This window comes from Panthera tigris, chromosome D1 (genome assembly GCF_018350195.1).
Source record: "Panthera tigris isolate Pti1 chromosome D1, P.tigris_Pti1_mat1.1, whole genome shotgun sequence".
Taxonomy (NCBI): Eukaryota; Metazoa; Chordata; class Mammalia; order Carnivora; family Felidae; genus Panthera; species Panthera tigris.
This window is the reverse complement of record NC_056669.1, coordinates 30,284,775-30,302,405: the sequence shown is the minus strand read 5'-3', so window position 1 is coordinate 30,302,405 and position 17,631 is coordinate 30,284,775. Positions and strand designations below refer to the sequence as shown.

The 17,631-nt window shown below is 40.0% G+C and overlaps 1 protein-coding gene and 1 long non-coding RNA gene across 5 annotated transcripts; one reads left to right on the top strand and one right to left on the bottom strand.

Moving 5' to 3' along the window:
• Positions 1-2,158: 2,158 nt before the first annotated feature.
• On the bottom strand, positions 2,159-9,385 carry LOC122231423. The gene is made up of 3 exons (XR_006208663.1): positions 9,270-9,385; positions 5,440-5,647; positions 2,159-2,320 (listed from the first exon to the last, which is right to left on the bottom strand). It is a non-coding gene; the product is annotated as an uncharacterized LOC122231423 (long non-coding RNA).
• Positions 9,386-10,936: 1,551 nt separating this feature from the next.
• SPATA19 (spermatogenesis associated 19) lies at positions 10,937-16,428 on the top strand. 4 transcript variants are annotated; one of them, XM_042959433.1, is made up of 7 exons: positions 10,937-11,087; positions 11,259-11,315; positions 11,778-11,870; positions 12,047-12,138; positions 14,550-14,627; positions 14,901-15,006; positions 16,253-16,428. In XM_042959433.1, exons 1-6 carry the CDS (start codon positions 11,010-11,012, stop codon positions 14,995-14,997), a joined length of 495 nt encoding a protein of 164 aa, XP_042815367.1. In that variant the 5' UTR covers positions 10,937-11,009; the 3' UTR covers positions 14,998-15,006; positions 16,253-16,428. The 4 variants fall into 4 exon arrangements, with proteins under 4 accessions (XP_042815367.1, XP_042815368.1, XP_042815369.1 ...); XM_042959434.1 differs by having other exon boundaries at positions 14,901-15,022; XM_007082667.3 differs by having other exon boundaries at positions 10,938-11,087; positions 14,931-15,006.
• The last annotated feature ends 1,203 nt before the right edge of the window (positions 16,429-17,631 follow it).

Sequence of the window (17,631 nt, the reverse complement as noted above, 5' to 3'; positions counted from 1 at the left end):
AATACAGGCTAATATCTGTTTTTATCATAGATGGAAAAGTTCTAATAAAACTATATATTTATATTTAAGGTATATAGTGTATAAGGTTATAATATACATGTATGATATGTATGTGTATATATGTATATATATCCTGAACAAGTGGGATTTGTCATAGAATTTCAATATTGCTTTAACATCTGAAAATTGTGGTGCCTGGGTGGCTCAGTTAAGTGTCTGACTTTGGCTCAGGTCATGATCTCACGGTTTGTGAGTTCAAGCCCCGCATTGGGCTCTGTGCTGACAGCTCAGAGCCTGGAGCTTGCTTCAGATTCTGTGTCTCCCTCTCTCTCTCTGCTCCTCCCATGCTCACGCTGTGTCTTTCTTGGTCTCTCAATAATAAATAAACGTTAAAAAAATTAACATTTAAAAATCAGTCAATAGAATGCGCTATAATAATAGAATAAAAGAAAGCCCATATGATCATCTCAACAAACAGGAAAACAAATTGGTAAAATTCAACACACTTTCATGACAAAAACTCAGCAAACTAGGAGTAGGAGGAAAAATATTTAACTGGGTGAAGAGGATCTACCAAGGACCTAGCACCAGCGTTAATGATGAAATAGTGAACACTTTTCTTGTAAGATTAGAAACAAGGCAAAGATTGTTTTTACCATTTTTATTCAACATTTTACTGAAGATACTAGCTAGAGAAAAAGGGCAAGCAAACAACAACAGCGCAGCAACAATGACAAACAACATGATTTCATATGCAGAAAATCTAAAAATATCTGTGTGTAACTATTATTAATAAGTGAATTTTACAAGTTTACTGGATACAGGGACAATAGAAAAATTTCTCTTTACAACCAAAAACTAGTTGAAATAGAAATGAAGTGAAAAAAGAAATACAAATGAAAGTAGCACTAAGATATCAAATATCTAGAGATAAATCTAATGAGAGATATGCAAATCCTCTATACTGAAAACTGTAAAACATGTTGATAAAATTAAAGACTTAAATAAATGGAAGAATATAGCATGTTTAAGGATGGAAATCTCACTTTATTTTTATTAAATTTTTTTTAATGTTTATTCTTGAGAGAGAAAGACAGAGCATGAGCGAGGGAGGGGCAGAGAGCGAGAAGGAGACACAGAATCTGAAGCTGGATCCAGACTCTGAGCTGTCAGCACAGAGACTGATGCAAGACTCAAACTCATGAACCGTGAGATCATGATCTGAGCCAAAGTCATACCCTTAGCCAACTGAGGCCACCCAGGCACCCCTGGAAATCTCACTTTAGATAAAATGTCATTTCTTTCCATTTTGAGCTATAGATTTAATAAAATACTAATAAAAATTCCAGAAGTTTTTTGTGGTAATTGACAATTTGATTTTAAATATATATAGAAATGCAAAAGACCTAGAAAGACAACATAAAAAAACATGAAGAAGAATGAAAAAGCAGGAGGACTTACACTACCAATGATAAAATTAAAATTAAGGAAGAGTGCTATTGGTGATGATGATGATGAAGAAGAAGAAGGGGAGGAGGAGGAGAAGGAGGGAGGGAGAATAGAAAAAAAGAACCTAGAAATAGCTCTACACATACACTGCCATCTGTTTATAATGAAGACACCACTCTTATTCAGCAGGTTAATGATTATTGGAAGGGAAAATATAAATGAATCTGGATGTATAACTCATCACCCAATACACAGAATTAATTTGACATGGATCATAGATCTAAGTATAAAAACTTCTAAAATGATAAATATTTCTAGAAAAAAACATAAGAGAATGTCTTCATGATTTGGTGGTAAGGCTATTTCCTGAAACATGAAACAAAAGCATAATATAAAGAAAAAATGATAAACTGATAAAAGGATCAGGGACATTAGTAATCCTGCCTGAATTAGGCCGTTTTAGTTTTCCATTGACTTTAACCATAGGCCATGACAGTAATAAGATATATCCTAGTGGGTCTCCTATATTCCAGACATACTCTTCCTTACCTTCACTTATAGCTGCACATAATTTGCTGTAAGGTCCAATTTCCTCTTGGCAATCAAGATCAATCATCCCAGCCAATACAGTAACTACCTTCTGTGCTTCTTGATTCAAAGGCATGAGGAACCCAAAGTGGCTAGGTGGCAATACTAACTACCAGTTCATTGGAATCATTGTTGTGTCCTCTGGTGGAAGCATTCCTCCCTTTGGAACAGTAGAGCGCAAGGTTATGGGGATAGAAAGCGCTATTTTGCTAGTGGATAACTTGAAGTAACAGTGAGTAGTGCCACTGCCAATTCCATCCCTTGATTCCTGGACCTATGAATCCTGGTTATGAGAGAAATAGCACAATACATTGGACACTGATTTAGAACATGTACCACTTCCTGTAGAATAATGTTTCAGGCCCACAAGGTATTGCCATCTATCTGGCAATCTAAATGAGTCTTCAAAAGGCCATTCCACTGTTCTATCAAACCAGTTGCTACAGGATGGTAGGGAACATGGTAAGATGAGTGAATACCATGAAAATAGGCCTGTTGCTTCACCTAATTTGCTGTAAGTTCCCTTGATCAGAAGCAATGCTGTGTAGAATACCATGATTGTAGATAAGGCATTCTGTAAGTCCATGCATGGTAGTTTTGGCAGAAGCATTGTGTGCAGAGAAGGCAAATCCATATGCAGAGTAAATATCTATGCCAGTAAGAACAAAACATTGTCTCTTACATAATGGACATAGGCCAGTATAATCAACCTGCTGTCTGCTAGCTGGCTGATCACCTGAGGGAATGGCACCATATCTTGGTCTCAGTATTGGTTTCTGCTGCTGGCAGTTAGTTATTTGTGGCTGTAGCCAGGTCAACCTTTGTGAGTGGAAGTCCATGTCGCTGAACCCATGCACAGCCTCTGTCCCTACCACCATTGGGTGATGACAAGGGTAGCTGGGGAAAGAGACTGACTAGTATCGACAGAATGGCTCATCTTATCCACTTATTAATAAAATGCTCCTCTGCTGAGATCACCTCTGGTGAACATTCATTTGGGACATAAATATCTTCATTTTTTTTCCCATCCAGAGAGGTCTAACCACATACCTCTTCCCCATACCTCTTTGTTACCAATTTTCCAATCATATTCCTTCTAAGTCCCTGACTCTCCAGGCAAACCATTTGGCCACAGCCCATGAATTAGTATATAATCACAAGTCTGGCCACTTCTTCCAAGCAAAATGAACAACCAGGTGCACTACTTGAAGTTCTGCCCTCTGGGAGGATTTCCTTTCACTACCGTCCTTTAGGAACATCCCAGAAAGTGGTCATAGTGCTATAGCAGTATACTTTCAGGTTTTGATGACTGATTATGCATAATCATTTGTAAATCAGACCTGGGTCTTTCCCTCTCTGTCAGCTGATCATAAAGAGCTCCCCATGAGGCTATAGGTATGTGCTGGCAGAAAGAAGGTAGTGTAGCCAGATGAGGGAACTTGGATATTTGGTCCACTTCCTCAAATAACTCTTTTTGCCTTCAGGAGTAGTTTGTGCCTGATTTCAACTATACCACTTCCATTTGATGATGGAGTGCTACTGTGCTCACACAACATTATGGCTTGATGGTTCAGACATCACCCAGTTCATGAAGGGCAGCTCAGGCTGCATGGTAACTTGGTGGCCCACGGTTAAACATTCATTCTCTACTAGGGCCCTGTAGTAAATGAAAAGCTGTATTTATCAAAAACAGAGTAGTTATTCATAGAGCATGGCAAAGCTTTGCTCCAAATCCTAATGGCTCCCACTGTGATTTACCAATAGATGTCTGCTAAAGGTTTCAAATAGCATCCCTATCTGCTACTGACACTTCAGGCACTATTGAATCTACTGGATCATATGGCCCAAGTGGCAGAACTACTTCTGGTGGCTCTTACTATCAGGTATTGAAAAAAAGCATTAGCTACGTAAGTTTCTATATACCATATATCATGTACAAGGGATTGTTTTAATTTTCTCAAGTAATGAAACCACATCTGGAACAGCAACTGTAGTTGGAATCACCACGTGGCTAAGTTTACAATAATTCACTGCCATTCCCCAATACCCTTCTGTCTTCTGCACAGACCAAATAGGCAAGTTGTGTCAAGATTTGGTGGAAATCACCATCCCTGCATCTTTTGGGTCTTTAATGGTGGCACAAATCTCTGTAATCCCTTAGGAATGTGGTATTGCTTTTGGTTTACTCTTCCCAGGTAAAGGAAGTTCTACTGGCTTCCACTTCACCATTCCTACCATAATAGTCTTCACTCTACAGGTTAGGGAAGCAGTGTGGTGATTCTCTCATTGCTGAGTATGTAGGTCAACCCAGTAAAAGGTTGTAAGCCCTTTGAGAAGGCTGGAAGAAAGATTAACAGTATGTGCTTTTGGTAGTGTAGGAGGGTCCTTCCTCAAGGGGATCTGGACTCTCCTTCATTCAAGGATTTCTGGGTCTGTAACTGGCTCAATTCAGAATTGGTCAAAGGGCCATGATTGTTTTTATGATTCAAGTTAGACTTCTGTTCATTTGACCTAGAATTCTCCTACTTATATATATCAGGCAAGTATTTAGTACACTAGTCATCTGTTTCACTTCTAAGGACACCATGAGCAACTAACCAACACTAAAGGTCTCTGGAAGTCAGACTCTTCTTACTACTGCTTTGACTCCACTGTCCATTATACTAATCATGCCATCTTGCTTTTGATGATTAAGTGTTGCCACATGGCCCCTGCTACCTGGAATCCAAATATCCCTATTGCATTTAGATTCTTCAAGTAAGTGGTAGCAGTTCCCACTTTAATTTCTGACCCACAGAGAAGAGTGACCCAAGAGCTATTCAAGGATGTTGGGGCTCCTCTCACAAATTTATTTCTCATAATCATAGTAAAAGTTGTGTTCTCTGGACCCTCCAGGGGTGGGTGAGCATGTCTTACATGATCAATACACTCTAGCATTCCAATCTCCCACAACCTTTAGATGCCTTCCTCTATAATATACCAAGGCAATTCTGGCATTTCAGATTCATTTTGTGTAGGTCATCTTTTGATCCATGTTTCATCCTAACAGTCAAGCAAACCATTAGAGCCCTTTCTAACTCCCTGAGCTCCAATATTAAATGCAGAATCTCTGAATAGCAGGCCCATATCGATAAATGTGGCCAGACCAAACTTTGTATTCCTTCCACCATTATCTTCTATTCTTCATATTTATCCACAAACATGTTCCCCAAATTTATGTCTGCATAAATTGGAAAAATCATGTTGTTCTTTTGGAGTGTAGTGCAACTCCTCATCAGTCATACTTTGTACCTCACCTGTTGCAGACTGCTGGGATTTGAGTGTAGTTATAAATCTAAGAGCAAAACAGGGTAATAAGGATGGGTCCTGAGTAGAATCAGCAATGTCTTTCAAGGCAAGTACCTCAAGCAAAGCAGGATCAATCTCTTCAGATGAGACAGAAGGACTGCTTCCACTGGCAAAGAAGAGTAAAAACTATTTAAGAGTCAAATGTTTCCAGCCTTATTAGGATTTTTCCATATGCCTCCATACCAATTTTCAAGATTCCATTATTTTTCAATTAAGATCTTCACTTTGACAGCAGCAGACATGATCTTATATATAGAACATTCTGAGGAAACCACAAAAAACTATTATAATAAATGAATTCACCAAAGTTGCAGGATACACATTAATATTAAAAAATCTAATTTATTTTTATACACTATAAATGAGAAATCCAAAAATAAAAATAAGAACATAATTTCATTTACAATATCATCAAAAAGAATAAACTACTTAGGAATAAACTTAACAAATGAGGTGCAAGACTTGCACATTAAAACCTGTAAAACTTTGTTGAAAGAAATTAAAGAAGATGTAAATAGGGGCTTCTGGGTGGCTCAGTTGGTTGAGTGTCTGACTCTTGATTTCAGCTCAGGCTCATGATGTCATGGTTCATGAGATTGAGCCCCACATTAGGCTCTGCACTGACAGCATAGACCCTGCTTAGAATTCTCTCTTTCCACCCCTCCCCTCTTGCACTCTCTCTCAAAATAAATAAACAAACATTTAAAGAGGAGGAAATAAATGGAAAAACACCCCATGTTTATGGAACAGCAGATTTAATGTTGTAAAGATGACAATATTCTCCAAATAGATCAACATATTCAGTGCAATCCCTATCGCAGACTTTTAAATTATTTTTGTAGAAATTGACAAGCTGATCTTAAAATTCCAATGGAAATTTGTGAAGCTCACAGTAGCTAAAACAATCTTACAAAAAGAACAGTTGGAGAATCAAAATTCTCAATGTCAAAACATACTACAGAGCTACAGTAATCAAGAGAGTGGGGTAACAAGGTGGTAATATATGCCTCTCTAAAATAATTTCCATTGCAAATCAAGATGATAAAAGCTGCTACTTTCTAGAAAATGCTTTTTTTTTCCTTTGCTGTCTTCTTCCTGTATGCCATCTCTGTGTTATACCTCAGCAAGGATGACATATGTCAACTCTGCAGACCAGATTTGTCAGAAAGTAACCGGTCCTAGGAACTGATCCTGCTTGTGCAGAGAGGTAGTGAAGTGAAACTTTGCACAAACCATGCTTCAGTTCACCTCAGCAAATATCCACTGAGGGTTGAGGTTGGCAAGGTCTGGGATATTTATGTGGAGGGCTGAGAGGGAAAGTCACCAGAAAATAAGTCCTTGTCATATGTCCTTGGACGTTTAGAGAACATCAGGCTTAGTGTCACACCCACTTGAGACAACTATCTTTCAGGTCTGGTTTGAGTGGGCAGGAGAGAGAGCAATGGTTGCGTTGGGAGCAAGCTACACACCCACCAATGACAGGACAATACAGGTAATCCTGGGGGATCAGATAAAATTGTAAAATGGGACTCCTCCAAAAGGCCTACCTGGACTCAATAGTGAGGTGTACAACCAAAGTCCAGGAGACTGAGTGGGGAGCCAGAAGCAGCCAGGTAATGCAGAGGCATGGATGATTAAATGAATCTCTAGTGAAAGATCCTGTGGGGAATCTGTGAGGGCAATGCATGACTACCAATGAGAGCAAGAGCCAAGGCTGCAAGTCTTCCATGCCCAGATGCCACCAAATCCTGATACAACTGACTGTATAAGAAAGACCTTTCTTGTCCCCTTACCTCTCTTTCCTGCCCAAGGATAGGTATATATATCAATGGAAAGGAACTTACAGTCCAGAAATAAATTCTTACATTTATGGCTAATTGAGTTTTGACAAGGGAGCTAACACAGTTTAATAGAGAAATAAATTGCTTTCAACAAATGGGGCTGCGACAATTCAATTAGAAATGTAAAAAGAGGTTGGATTCCCTACCTCACACCATATCCAAAAATTAACTAAAAATTGATCATAGACACAAATGTAAAAGCAACAATTGTTAAAATTTTAGAAAAACACAGGAATAAATCTTCATGACAAGGTAATAGGCATGTTTTAGAAATGGCACCAAAAGCACAATCAACAAAAGTAAAAATAGGTAAATTACACTTCACTAGAAAGTCCAATTCACCATTTTGTGTGATGAATGTTAAGTTCATTCATCATTTTTTTTTCTTCAAATGATACCATCTAGAAAGTGAAAAGGCAACTCACAGAATAGGAGTAAATATTTGCTAATCATTTACCTGAGAATACACTTGTACACAGAATATATAAAGAACTTAAAACTCAACAAAAAACCCCCAAATAATTCAATTATAAAGTTGAAAGGATCTAATTAGATATTTCACCAAAGAAAATATACAAATGGCTAATAAGCACATGAAAAGATGCTCAGCATCATTTATGATTAGGGAGATACAAATCAAAACCACAATGGGATGTCACTCCACACTTCTAGAATGGCTAAAATTAGAATGACAGACAACACTGCTGGCAAGGATGCGGAGAAATTGGAACTCTTACACATTTGTGGTGGAAATGTAAAATGGTGCTGCCTTTTAGAAAGCATTTTGAAAGTTCCTCAAAAATAGAGTTACCATGTAACTCAGATGTTTACCACCGTTAATTAATTAATTAATTAATTAATTACAAATTAAACTATTCTTGGTTACCAATATATCTCCATTCATCTGGCTAAACTATAAAAATAACTTAAGTAAACTTAATAAAAAAAAAAGAAAAAGAAAAAGGTAGAATCAGGGAGGCTTACACAAGGGATTTCAAGAGTAACAATAATGTTCTCTTTCTTAAATATGTTTTCTTGTATTGTTATTCTTTAAACTGTACGTAAAGTATACTATAAATATTCTTTCATATGGATTAAATATTCAATAAAGAATGACATACTGAGTATTGGCAAGAACATGAAGCAAATGTTACTTTCATATATTGCTTATGGACAAAAGTTGGTACAACCACTTTGCAATACTCTTTGGTATATACTAATACCAAACATAAGTAAAGCCTATAACCTAGCAATTCCACTTTCTGGTATGTATATACTCAAGAGATTTAGTGCCTATTTCAACCAAAAGATAGGTATAAAAGTGTTCATAGCAGCATTAGTCTAAAAAAGCATCAAAATAGATATAGCACAATGTCCATCAATAGCAAATCTGATAAATAATTTGTGTTCTGCTAATACAAAGGAATACTATGCAAAACTTAACCTGTGCTGATAGAGGTCAAAATCCTGGTCACTTTGTGGGAGAGTGTTACTTGAGCCTCCTGGGGTACTGGAAGTTGTTTAGGGTGCACAAGTGTGTGTGTGTGTGTGTGTGTGTGTGTGTGTGTCTAATTTTTCTGAACTGTGCATGTATTTGTATGTTCTACTGTGAGCATTTTATAACATAGTAATAAAAAAGTGAGAATAGATTTATGTGTCTGTTTTATTTTGGAAACATAAACACAGGATGTATATCTTAAAAAACTTATGAAAATCTTACTTCTGAAGTAAGAATAAGGTTGAACAGATAGGAGAGGAGATGGAACCCACTGAGTATATCTTTTCATGTAGTTTTAACTTTTGAATCACATTAATGTTTTTATATTAAAAAAAATTACATCAATCAGAGTAGAAACATAACTTTTAGGGGACAGTGGCAGAAACAGAGATGTTGTCAAGTAATTTCATCTTCTATTTTACAATTTCCAGTCTTCCTGGGAGTTAGGTTGGGGTCATATGAGTAGTACTGGCCAAAAAGCTTTAAGAACAAGCCTTTGGGCTGAACCAGAAGAGCTGATTTTATTCCTCCATGTGTTCTCTCACCTTGTTTCTGTGACTGTGAAGGGTACATGATGAAACCTTGGAGCCACAGGATGGAATTCTTCCCAGATCTCTAAATCACCACATGAACCCTGAAGAGTTGCTCAACTTCTGTTAAAGTTTTTGAGAGTGAGAAGTAAACTTTTTTTTGTGTGTGAAAGTTTTTATTTTAATTCCAGTTAACATACAGTGTGATATTAGTTTCAGGTGCACAATATAGTGATTCAACAGTGTCCTACATCATCCTGTATAAGAAGTAAACCTCTTTAAAGTTATTTATTTATTTATTTATTTATTTATTGAGAGAGTGTGAGCAGGGGAGGTGTAGAGAGAGAGGGAGAGAGAGAGAATCTCAAGCAGGCTCTGCACTGTCAGCATTAGAGCCTGACATGGGGCTTGAACTCATGAACTGCCAGATCATGACCTGAGCTGAAATGAAGAGTTGGATACTTAACTGACTGAGCCAGCCAGGTGCCCTGAGAAGTAAACCTTTCTAATTTCGGAACTAGCCTGTTAGCTCAACATAGCCTAGAGTATTCTGATTAATAGAGAAGATGTAAAATTGAGATGATTTGTGGAGAAGGAGGAGACACAGTGGCTATATGAGGGGAATTGAGGAGAGTGAAATATTCTTTATATTCTTCAAAAAATAACAATGAAAACCTTTATAGAATATTAGAGCTAGAAGAAAACTGCAGACTTATTCAGTTCTTTTCATTTTGAAGACAAAAAAAATTTAACCCGAGAGACAATCGAGTCAAGATCACACAACAAGTTAATGGTAAAGACAGGATTACAACCCTGGTTTTTAGGATCTTGAGAATAGTCTCAGGGTTAGGCTACAATTACTTTTGAGAGCAGCTGAACATTTGCTCAGGATCCTTTGGGTATACTGAACTTCCAATTTCTTGGTGAAGGTTCTAGATGGGAATAGCAGCCACCTGAGCCTCTATCAGGCTTCAGACTTCAGCCCCAACTCTGAAGTCATAGCACAATCTCCTTTTCATTTCTATTTTACTGTCCTTCCCTAGGCAGTCCACTTGAAATCATCAGGAAATATATATATATATATATATATATATATATATATATATATTTTTTTTTTTTTTTTTTTAATAAGAAATGGCGCTTTCACTCTTATCGTTTGGGTTATTTTTTTTTATGATTTGAATCACTGGTGTAAACAAAGTAAAAAAAAAAACACAAAAATATCCTTGTTGAGAATTTTGTTCTTCCATCTTTGATTTTTTTGGGGTGGACAGATTCTTTCCTTACATGTAAGAATAAGAAGTACCTGTGGTATTGTTTGCATAAATGTCTAGAGGGCTCAGATCATTTTGTTACAAATTTATTCTTTTGATTTATAAAAATCTTTTTATGCTTCAGCATTGCTCAAAACAGGGTGACCAGACATAACCCCCCTGCCCCAATCAAATCTCTATGATTTTGATAATTTTGATATTTTGATAATGATCTTCTTCAGGTTTATATTGGTTATATCTTGTTTTTCTTTCCATCCCCCCATCTCTCCATTTCTGAGCCATCACTAAGGCAGATACTTACTGACCTCTTTTTTCCATCTCCACTTTGACTCAGGAGATTAAAGGAGGCCATTGTCACATCATCATTGGTCAGCCAATCAGGTGAGCACCTCCCGTCAATGACCTCCTTGTTCCAGAGGAGTTCTTCAGCAGTTTCAATGGAAGGAGGGAACCAAGAAGGAGGCCTGGCATAAGTCCAAAGATGATAATTACAACATGGATTGTGTACATTCTTGCCCGAAAAGGTGCAGGGTTCCCCTTCCCACCAAAAATCAGTTCGGTAGGTGGAGCTTGGGATAGCTACCTGGAATTGTTTCTCATCCATCTCCTCCCTTCTGAGCCCCCTACTGCACTTCCAAAGAGATCTTATAACATAACTTTGAATAAGAATGGAGGAGGAGGGCTGGTTCTCTAGGTATTCTGAGGGCATTAACTTACCAATTTGTTACAGGACGTTGAAGTTGTAGAAAGTGAGGCTGTATCTGTAGTACAGCACTGGCTGAAAAAGGTGAGTAAGATTTCTCTATGACTCAGGGTACCCCAAATTCTAGACCGCTGGCCTCAGCGGGTGCAGGAATCTGGACTCCTTTCCTCCTAAACCTGGGAAACTCAAATTCATTGCCAAACACCTTACCTAGAACTGTGTCTAATTCACCAAATTTCCTAGAAGATGCTGGGGCTTGTGTCTTCATCAGAGATGTGTTGGAATCATCACTATCCCCACCCTGCTTCTCAAGGATACTGGATGAGAAGTTTCAGATGTGTCACCTCCAGCTACTGGGCATCTCAGCAGTATCTTGGGATAGGGCCAAGGATTTAATGAGTCCCCTAGAATTCTACAGATAAGCTTGCTATGGAACTTTGAGAGATAGAGTGTGTAGGAGAAGACACACAGCATGTGTAGGGAAAACAGGGAGAAGGAAGAAGAGATACAGAGCAACACTTTCAGGGGAAATTACTCACCTTTCAGACTGAAGAAGAGGCTTCCCAGGACATAAAGGAGAAGATGTTGACCAACTGCCCTCCCACGCATGGCCAAGATGTACATGTGACCAGAGATGTGGTAATTGAGAGTTTGAGGCAATCATCCTAGGGGAGTGGGCAGATAGGCGGACATGCACAATGTCCAATTGAAAAGGGTCTTGGGCAAGTGGGTGGAGCTTGTCCAGGCTGGGTTCGACCCCTCCCAGGGAGTCCTTGCTGGACAGTAGTCACATGCACCCTACCTGGGTTTCCTAGGTGAAGCACCATCTCTCAAAGTCTGATTTGTTGGCAAACCAGAGTCAAGAGGTCCTGGAGGAAAGAACGAGAATCCAGTTCATAAGATGGAGGTAAAACATCTCATTTGCCCTGAGCAGCGTTGTGGGGAGGGAGGCACAAGGGCCCCACCTTCAGTATTCCTGGCCAACACAAATTCACAGCTATTCTTCTCCAGAGATGTTGACTTTTTGGCTGAGAAATTTTTCAGTCTTTGGGGTCTTAAGTGAATATTTTTGCTATCTTGAAAGCCCAGCTCATTCCTAAGTTTTAGCATGACTTGAGGGGTTGCAAAACTGGGCTTGCTCACCGTTTCTTAAATGCTTCTGAATAAATTTTAGACTTCTGTTACTTTTGCACTTGATTTGTTCAGAAGTGGCTGTACTTTAAAGAGCAAAAAGAAAATAAGCTCTTAAAATGCAAAAGCCTGAGCCCTCATCTGCAGCTGAGGTGAGAGGAGGTTTCTCAGTGCCCAAGGCTAGAATTCTGTGCTTCACATTATGGTGGCTTTGCCAGCCTCCCGCTGTGCCTGCTGGAGCACAGACCACCTGCATCTGCCTCTCTTGGCTCTGAAGGGCTGAGACCTGAGGTGGAGGGAGATGGGCCTGGAAGCCAGCTCATTCTCTCTGGCATGAGTGTCCCTATTTCCTTCAGGACTAGGGTTCACTCGGGGTCTCTTTTCCCAGCCAAAGAAATGTGGGATTAAACAGGTACTCCTGGAAACTGTGGAACAGCTCCCCTCTCATTTCTGTACTCTTTTCTTCCTTCCCCTGCCTCCATCACCAGCTTTGTTCACTTCTACTAAGGAGGACATATTTCTCAAGAAATGTATTTTTGCTGAGGGATATCCAGTTTTCTCTGTTTACCCCTTACAGTGCCATTAGCATTTTAAAACAGGATTCAAATGCTCAGTAATTATGTAATAGGGAAGGGTAGCAAATAATGGAATTTGAGACCTCCTTGGGAAAGACTTAACATAAACATAAATGTTGGGGACTGCATACAACCACTGCTGTGCATGTGGGAGACTGTCCCTGCCTGACATAGCTGCACTATATGGAATTGTAAATGTTGCAATTTCTTGGTCTGGATAATATGAACATCATCTTCAGATATTTTTTAAACATTAGCTGTATGGCATAACTAGATTAAAGCTTTGGAGACAACCTACAGTCAATTATCCATGTATAATTTTTCCACTCTGGACTTTCTGTGGATTTTTTTTAATCCATAAACTGTGACTGGTTCCCCTACAATCCACTAGTTTTGGTATTATTTTATTAGGTTCAGTAAATATGTAGTCAGGGAATACATATCCCTTCATTAAGCATCAGTGGATACTCATTTATTTGGTAGATGACCACCAGATGTTTGCTAGGACCTCTAAAGAGAGAGAAAATAAGATGGAGTTCCCCGTTTCCAAGGGATAAAAGTGAACTAGGTGGATAAGGTATGCGAATGTTAGAGAAAATGTCAGAAAAGCCATGAAGAGGATCTATAAGAGCATAGCATGGGAGACCCAGCTTGTACAAGCTCTAGGCATTGCTGCCTGGAGTAGCCAGAAGAGGTTTCTAGCAGGACATTTGCTTGGACTGACCCATAAGCTGGGCAGGGACAGGAAAAACAGGAGCAGGAATGAGGGGTGTGTCAAGAGATCATGAAAGCCTTGGCAACTTAGCCAATTCCATCTGGCCTCCAGTGCCCAGTGCTGTGGCCCCTTCTCTGAGGTTTCCTGCTTTCTGCCTTGGGCTGGGAGTAATCTCTTCCTTCTCTGGAATTCTTTTATCCTCTCTTGCCTCTCTTTGGACACTGACCCAGCTCTACCTTGTGTGAGTGGTAAATGAGCACATTTATCTCTCCAAGACTTCAAGTCTTCACATTGAAAGCCCCAGAGCACCTAGAACAAGGCAATTTTAATAGACGCAAAAATGGAGGATATAGTGGACACACTGGTTTTGCTGGAGTGAAGGACTTGTGGGGCGAGAATTAGAGTTGAGCGGGGCATGAATTGCACCACAGAGAGGAAGGCAAGTCAGCATGGTGAAATAAAACAACAGCAGCAATGAAGGGTCTGCAGCTTCTTTGTGACAGAATTTTCTACAATTATCTCTAAACCATAGTGAATATGGCACAATGTAGGTCATAAAGAGCTGATAAGAAAGTTGGAGAGGAATTCAGAAGGAGTGAATTCCATGTCTTACAAGGTTACTCACCTGCTGTGCAACTCTACTAAAGGCACTTAAACTTTCTGTTTCTTCGACTTTCCCTAGGACCATTTGCTACCTACCCAGGATTATTGAGTGGCTCAGGGGTACTTGATAGTAAAACAAAACAAAACAACCCTTGTGTGCCTCATGAAAGAGGAGTGAAGGACAAGATCAAAATTTCATGGTGACAGAATATTGTTTATATGATTCCAACTCATTCACTGTACTTAGTGATAAAGAAACTCAGGAGCTCCAAATGTTTGAATGGTGTTTTTCAGCCATACCCGTATCTTCCAAGTGCCAAGTGAGGTGAGGGAGGATGTTATGCGAGACCGAATAGAGCAGGTGAGACGAAGGTAAGCCATTTGGGACAAGTTGATTTGTACTCCTAACTGGGGGCAAGTGGCGATTGGGGGTGGCTGTTAGCCTCTCCTCTGTGGGTCTCCCTGGCTCCAGACCACACCTGGGTTCCATGGCCATGCCTGAAGCCCTTCTTGGCTGAGTGTCTCTTTGTGGGACTTTGCTCCAGGACCCGAATGGGGCAATGGCTGACGCATGGGCTGTGTGGGCATCTCAGCTCCATGCCATGATCTGGATGTGCACTCTGGGTAAGCTTTGCCATCTGGCAGCCTCCCCTTTGCCGTGTTCTTCATCTGCAGCCTATGCAATCTTACGGATGAATCATCTCAGGAGATTCACAACAGAACTTCCTATGCAGACTGCTGAGAGCTACAGGTGAGAGGGCCAACAGGTGAGGAAAAGATGCTGTCCTGGGTGTGAGACAGGGTCCTGGGTGGAAGTTTGATTATAAAGTTTAGCTTTTCATTTTGGTGAGGAGGCCTACACTTGGGGCCAGTGGGAGTGGTGGTGAAGTTACCTTAGGCTTCTGCAATGCCTTTCTAAAGCTTCTGAAAGGACTTGAAGTCAAGTTCAGATTTGACCTCTCTGACACTTTTAGCTGTGGTGTCACAGTGAGTGCTTCTAAGCCTGGAACAGGTAAGGGACCACCTGGGGATCTTGTGTTAGTAGGTTGTCAGAGGGCCTGCTGCTCTGCATTTTTAACACCCCAAGGCATTGCTGCTGTTGGTCTACTGACCCTACTTGAACCACAAGGTCACAGAGCACTGGGGTTAGGAGTGAGGGCATATATGTTTTGACCCTTCCACCAGTTGGGACTTGGCTTTGGGTCCCATGGCTTCTTGGCCTGCATTTGGTACCTGTGGTCATAATAGTGGCCATTTACATGGCTCTGGTAGGTGGAAGGCCAATGACAGTCGATGCACTACAGAGGCCATCCATTCAGGAAAAGGTTACTGCACCCCTGTCAGGTGTGAAGACTGAACTGGATGTCATAGGGGACTGAAGGAGTGATTTAAACACAGTAGAACCCCAACATACTTTCAAGGAAGGCTATGGAGATATAGCACTGGCATTTATGGAATTCTTATTGTATACCAGCTTCAGCACAAGGCATTGTCAAGATTTCTCATCTGATCCAAAAGAACCTTAAGAGGAGGGCATTGTTCAAACCCACTATACAGATGGCACAGGATACTGGCTTTTAGTCCAACACCATGTGCCTCAATTTTTTCAGACTTTAGAACATTGCCTTGAGGACAATGGCTTCCAGCATTTAGTAAATGACATGATGTGCCATGTCAATTGTTTACTCATATTAAAGAGATGAGGAATCTGGGGTGCTTTCAGGGTCTTCTGAAGTTTGAAGAAGCAGATTTCAATTTGTATTTTCAAAATAGGTCAATTCAAATGGAAAGTTTAAAGTTTGAAGAAAGCCAAGTTTCAACCCCAGCTTTGTCTGATACACTATCGTCCTTTCCCTCCATGGGTTTTTCTGCTCTAGGTGCACCTCAATGAATGTTGGGGTTGTGGGCTTTGGAGGCATGATCATCAAGCCCTGTAGCCATCCTGCATATCTGTGATGCACCCCTGCATTTCTCTGATGCAATCCTCTGCTTCCCAGGTTCATGTCCTTTAGGGTCAAGGAACAGCCTGTGTCAGAAGAACGTCTATTACCCCTTGACCTGAGAAGCGACTACACCTGGGCAGAATCTGGTGGGTGAGCCTTTCCTTGTGACAGTGCAGCACTGGAATCTTCCCGCTGAACTGCTAATAAAGAGACATGGTATTTAATCACTGTCCTGGTCTCTGGTGTGAGTGCTTTGCCATCCATTCATTCATCAGGCTCTGAGCACCTCATGGGCTTGGCTCTGGGGACTCACAGCTTGCAGCTTTTTGTGGAGGCAGATGACAGGCCAGAACAGAGCTGTGTCAGCAGGCCATGTGGGGTGCTCCTGGAACACTAGAAGGGTGCTGGGCTAGGCCAGGACAGGAGGACTTCTGGGGGAAGTGTGCCTTGTTTGTTTCACTCAAGTATTTATTTTATCTTTATTTCTTCTCTAGCTCTCTTCCCATCTTTATGTAGATCCAAGTTTCTGACTTATTCCTTTCCCTTTCTGAAGAACTTTTAATAGTTCTTGTAAGGCAGGTCTACTGGAGACAATTTGCCTTGAGTTTTGTTTGAGAAGGTATTTCTACCTCACTCATGAAGGACAATTTTGAGGGACATAAAATTCTAGGGTTTTTTTTTTTGTCTTTAACACTTTAAATACATGCCCCACTCTCTTCTTGCTTGCATGGCTTAAGAATGGATGTTACATGGAATTTTTATCTTTGCTCCTCTTTAGGTAAGGATTTTTTCCTACTCAGGCTTCAAGAATTTTTTTTCCGTGTCTTTGATTTTCTGCAGTCTGAATATACTATGCTGAGGTGTAGAGTAGGTGTAGGTGTAGAGTAGGTGTAGGTGTAGAGTTTTGAATGTTTACCCTGCTTGGTTTTCTGAGCTTCCTGGATCTGTTGTATGGGGTCCACCATTGCAAAATTTTCAACTACTATTACTTTGACCATTTTTTTTCTGTTCTCTTCAGTTTTCTCCTCCTGGTATTCTCATTATGCATACATTGTACCTTCTATAATTGCCCCAGTTTTTTTCCCATTCTGTTCCCCCATTTTTTCCCATTCCTTTTGTTATCTTTACTTTTTAGTCACAGAACTTTTTGTTGGCATTTCTATGAACTCGATGTTTATTTCCTTGGTTCTGTCTAGTCTACAGATGAGTCCATCAAAGACATTCTTGATTTCTATTACAGGATTTATTATTCCTGGCATCCCCTTGTGATTTTTCTTAGGGTTTTCTTTGTCTCTGCCTACATTGCCCATCTATTCTTGTGTATCGTCCACTTTTTCTATCAGATTCTTTAGCATGTTTATCATAGCTTTAAATTCCCAGTCTGACAACTCCCAACATCTCTGCCTTATTCGAGTCTGGTTCTGATGCTTGCC

Bases quoted from the DNA above. Each gene is read 5' to 3' on its own strand.
- SPATA19 (XM_042959433.1), top strand. From the start codon at position 11,010: ATGATAATTACAACATGGATTGTGTACATTCTTGCCCGAAAAGGTGCA. The intron at 12,139-14,549 runs GTAAAACATCTC...GGTGTTTTTCAG, and splicing joins ATCCAGTTCATAAGATGGAG to CCATACCCGTATCTTCCAAG. The intron at 14,628-14,900 runs GTAAGCCATTTG...GCCATCTGGCAG, and splicing joins ATAGAGCAGGTGAGACGAAG to CCTCCCCTTTGCCGTGTTCT.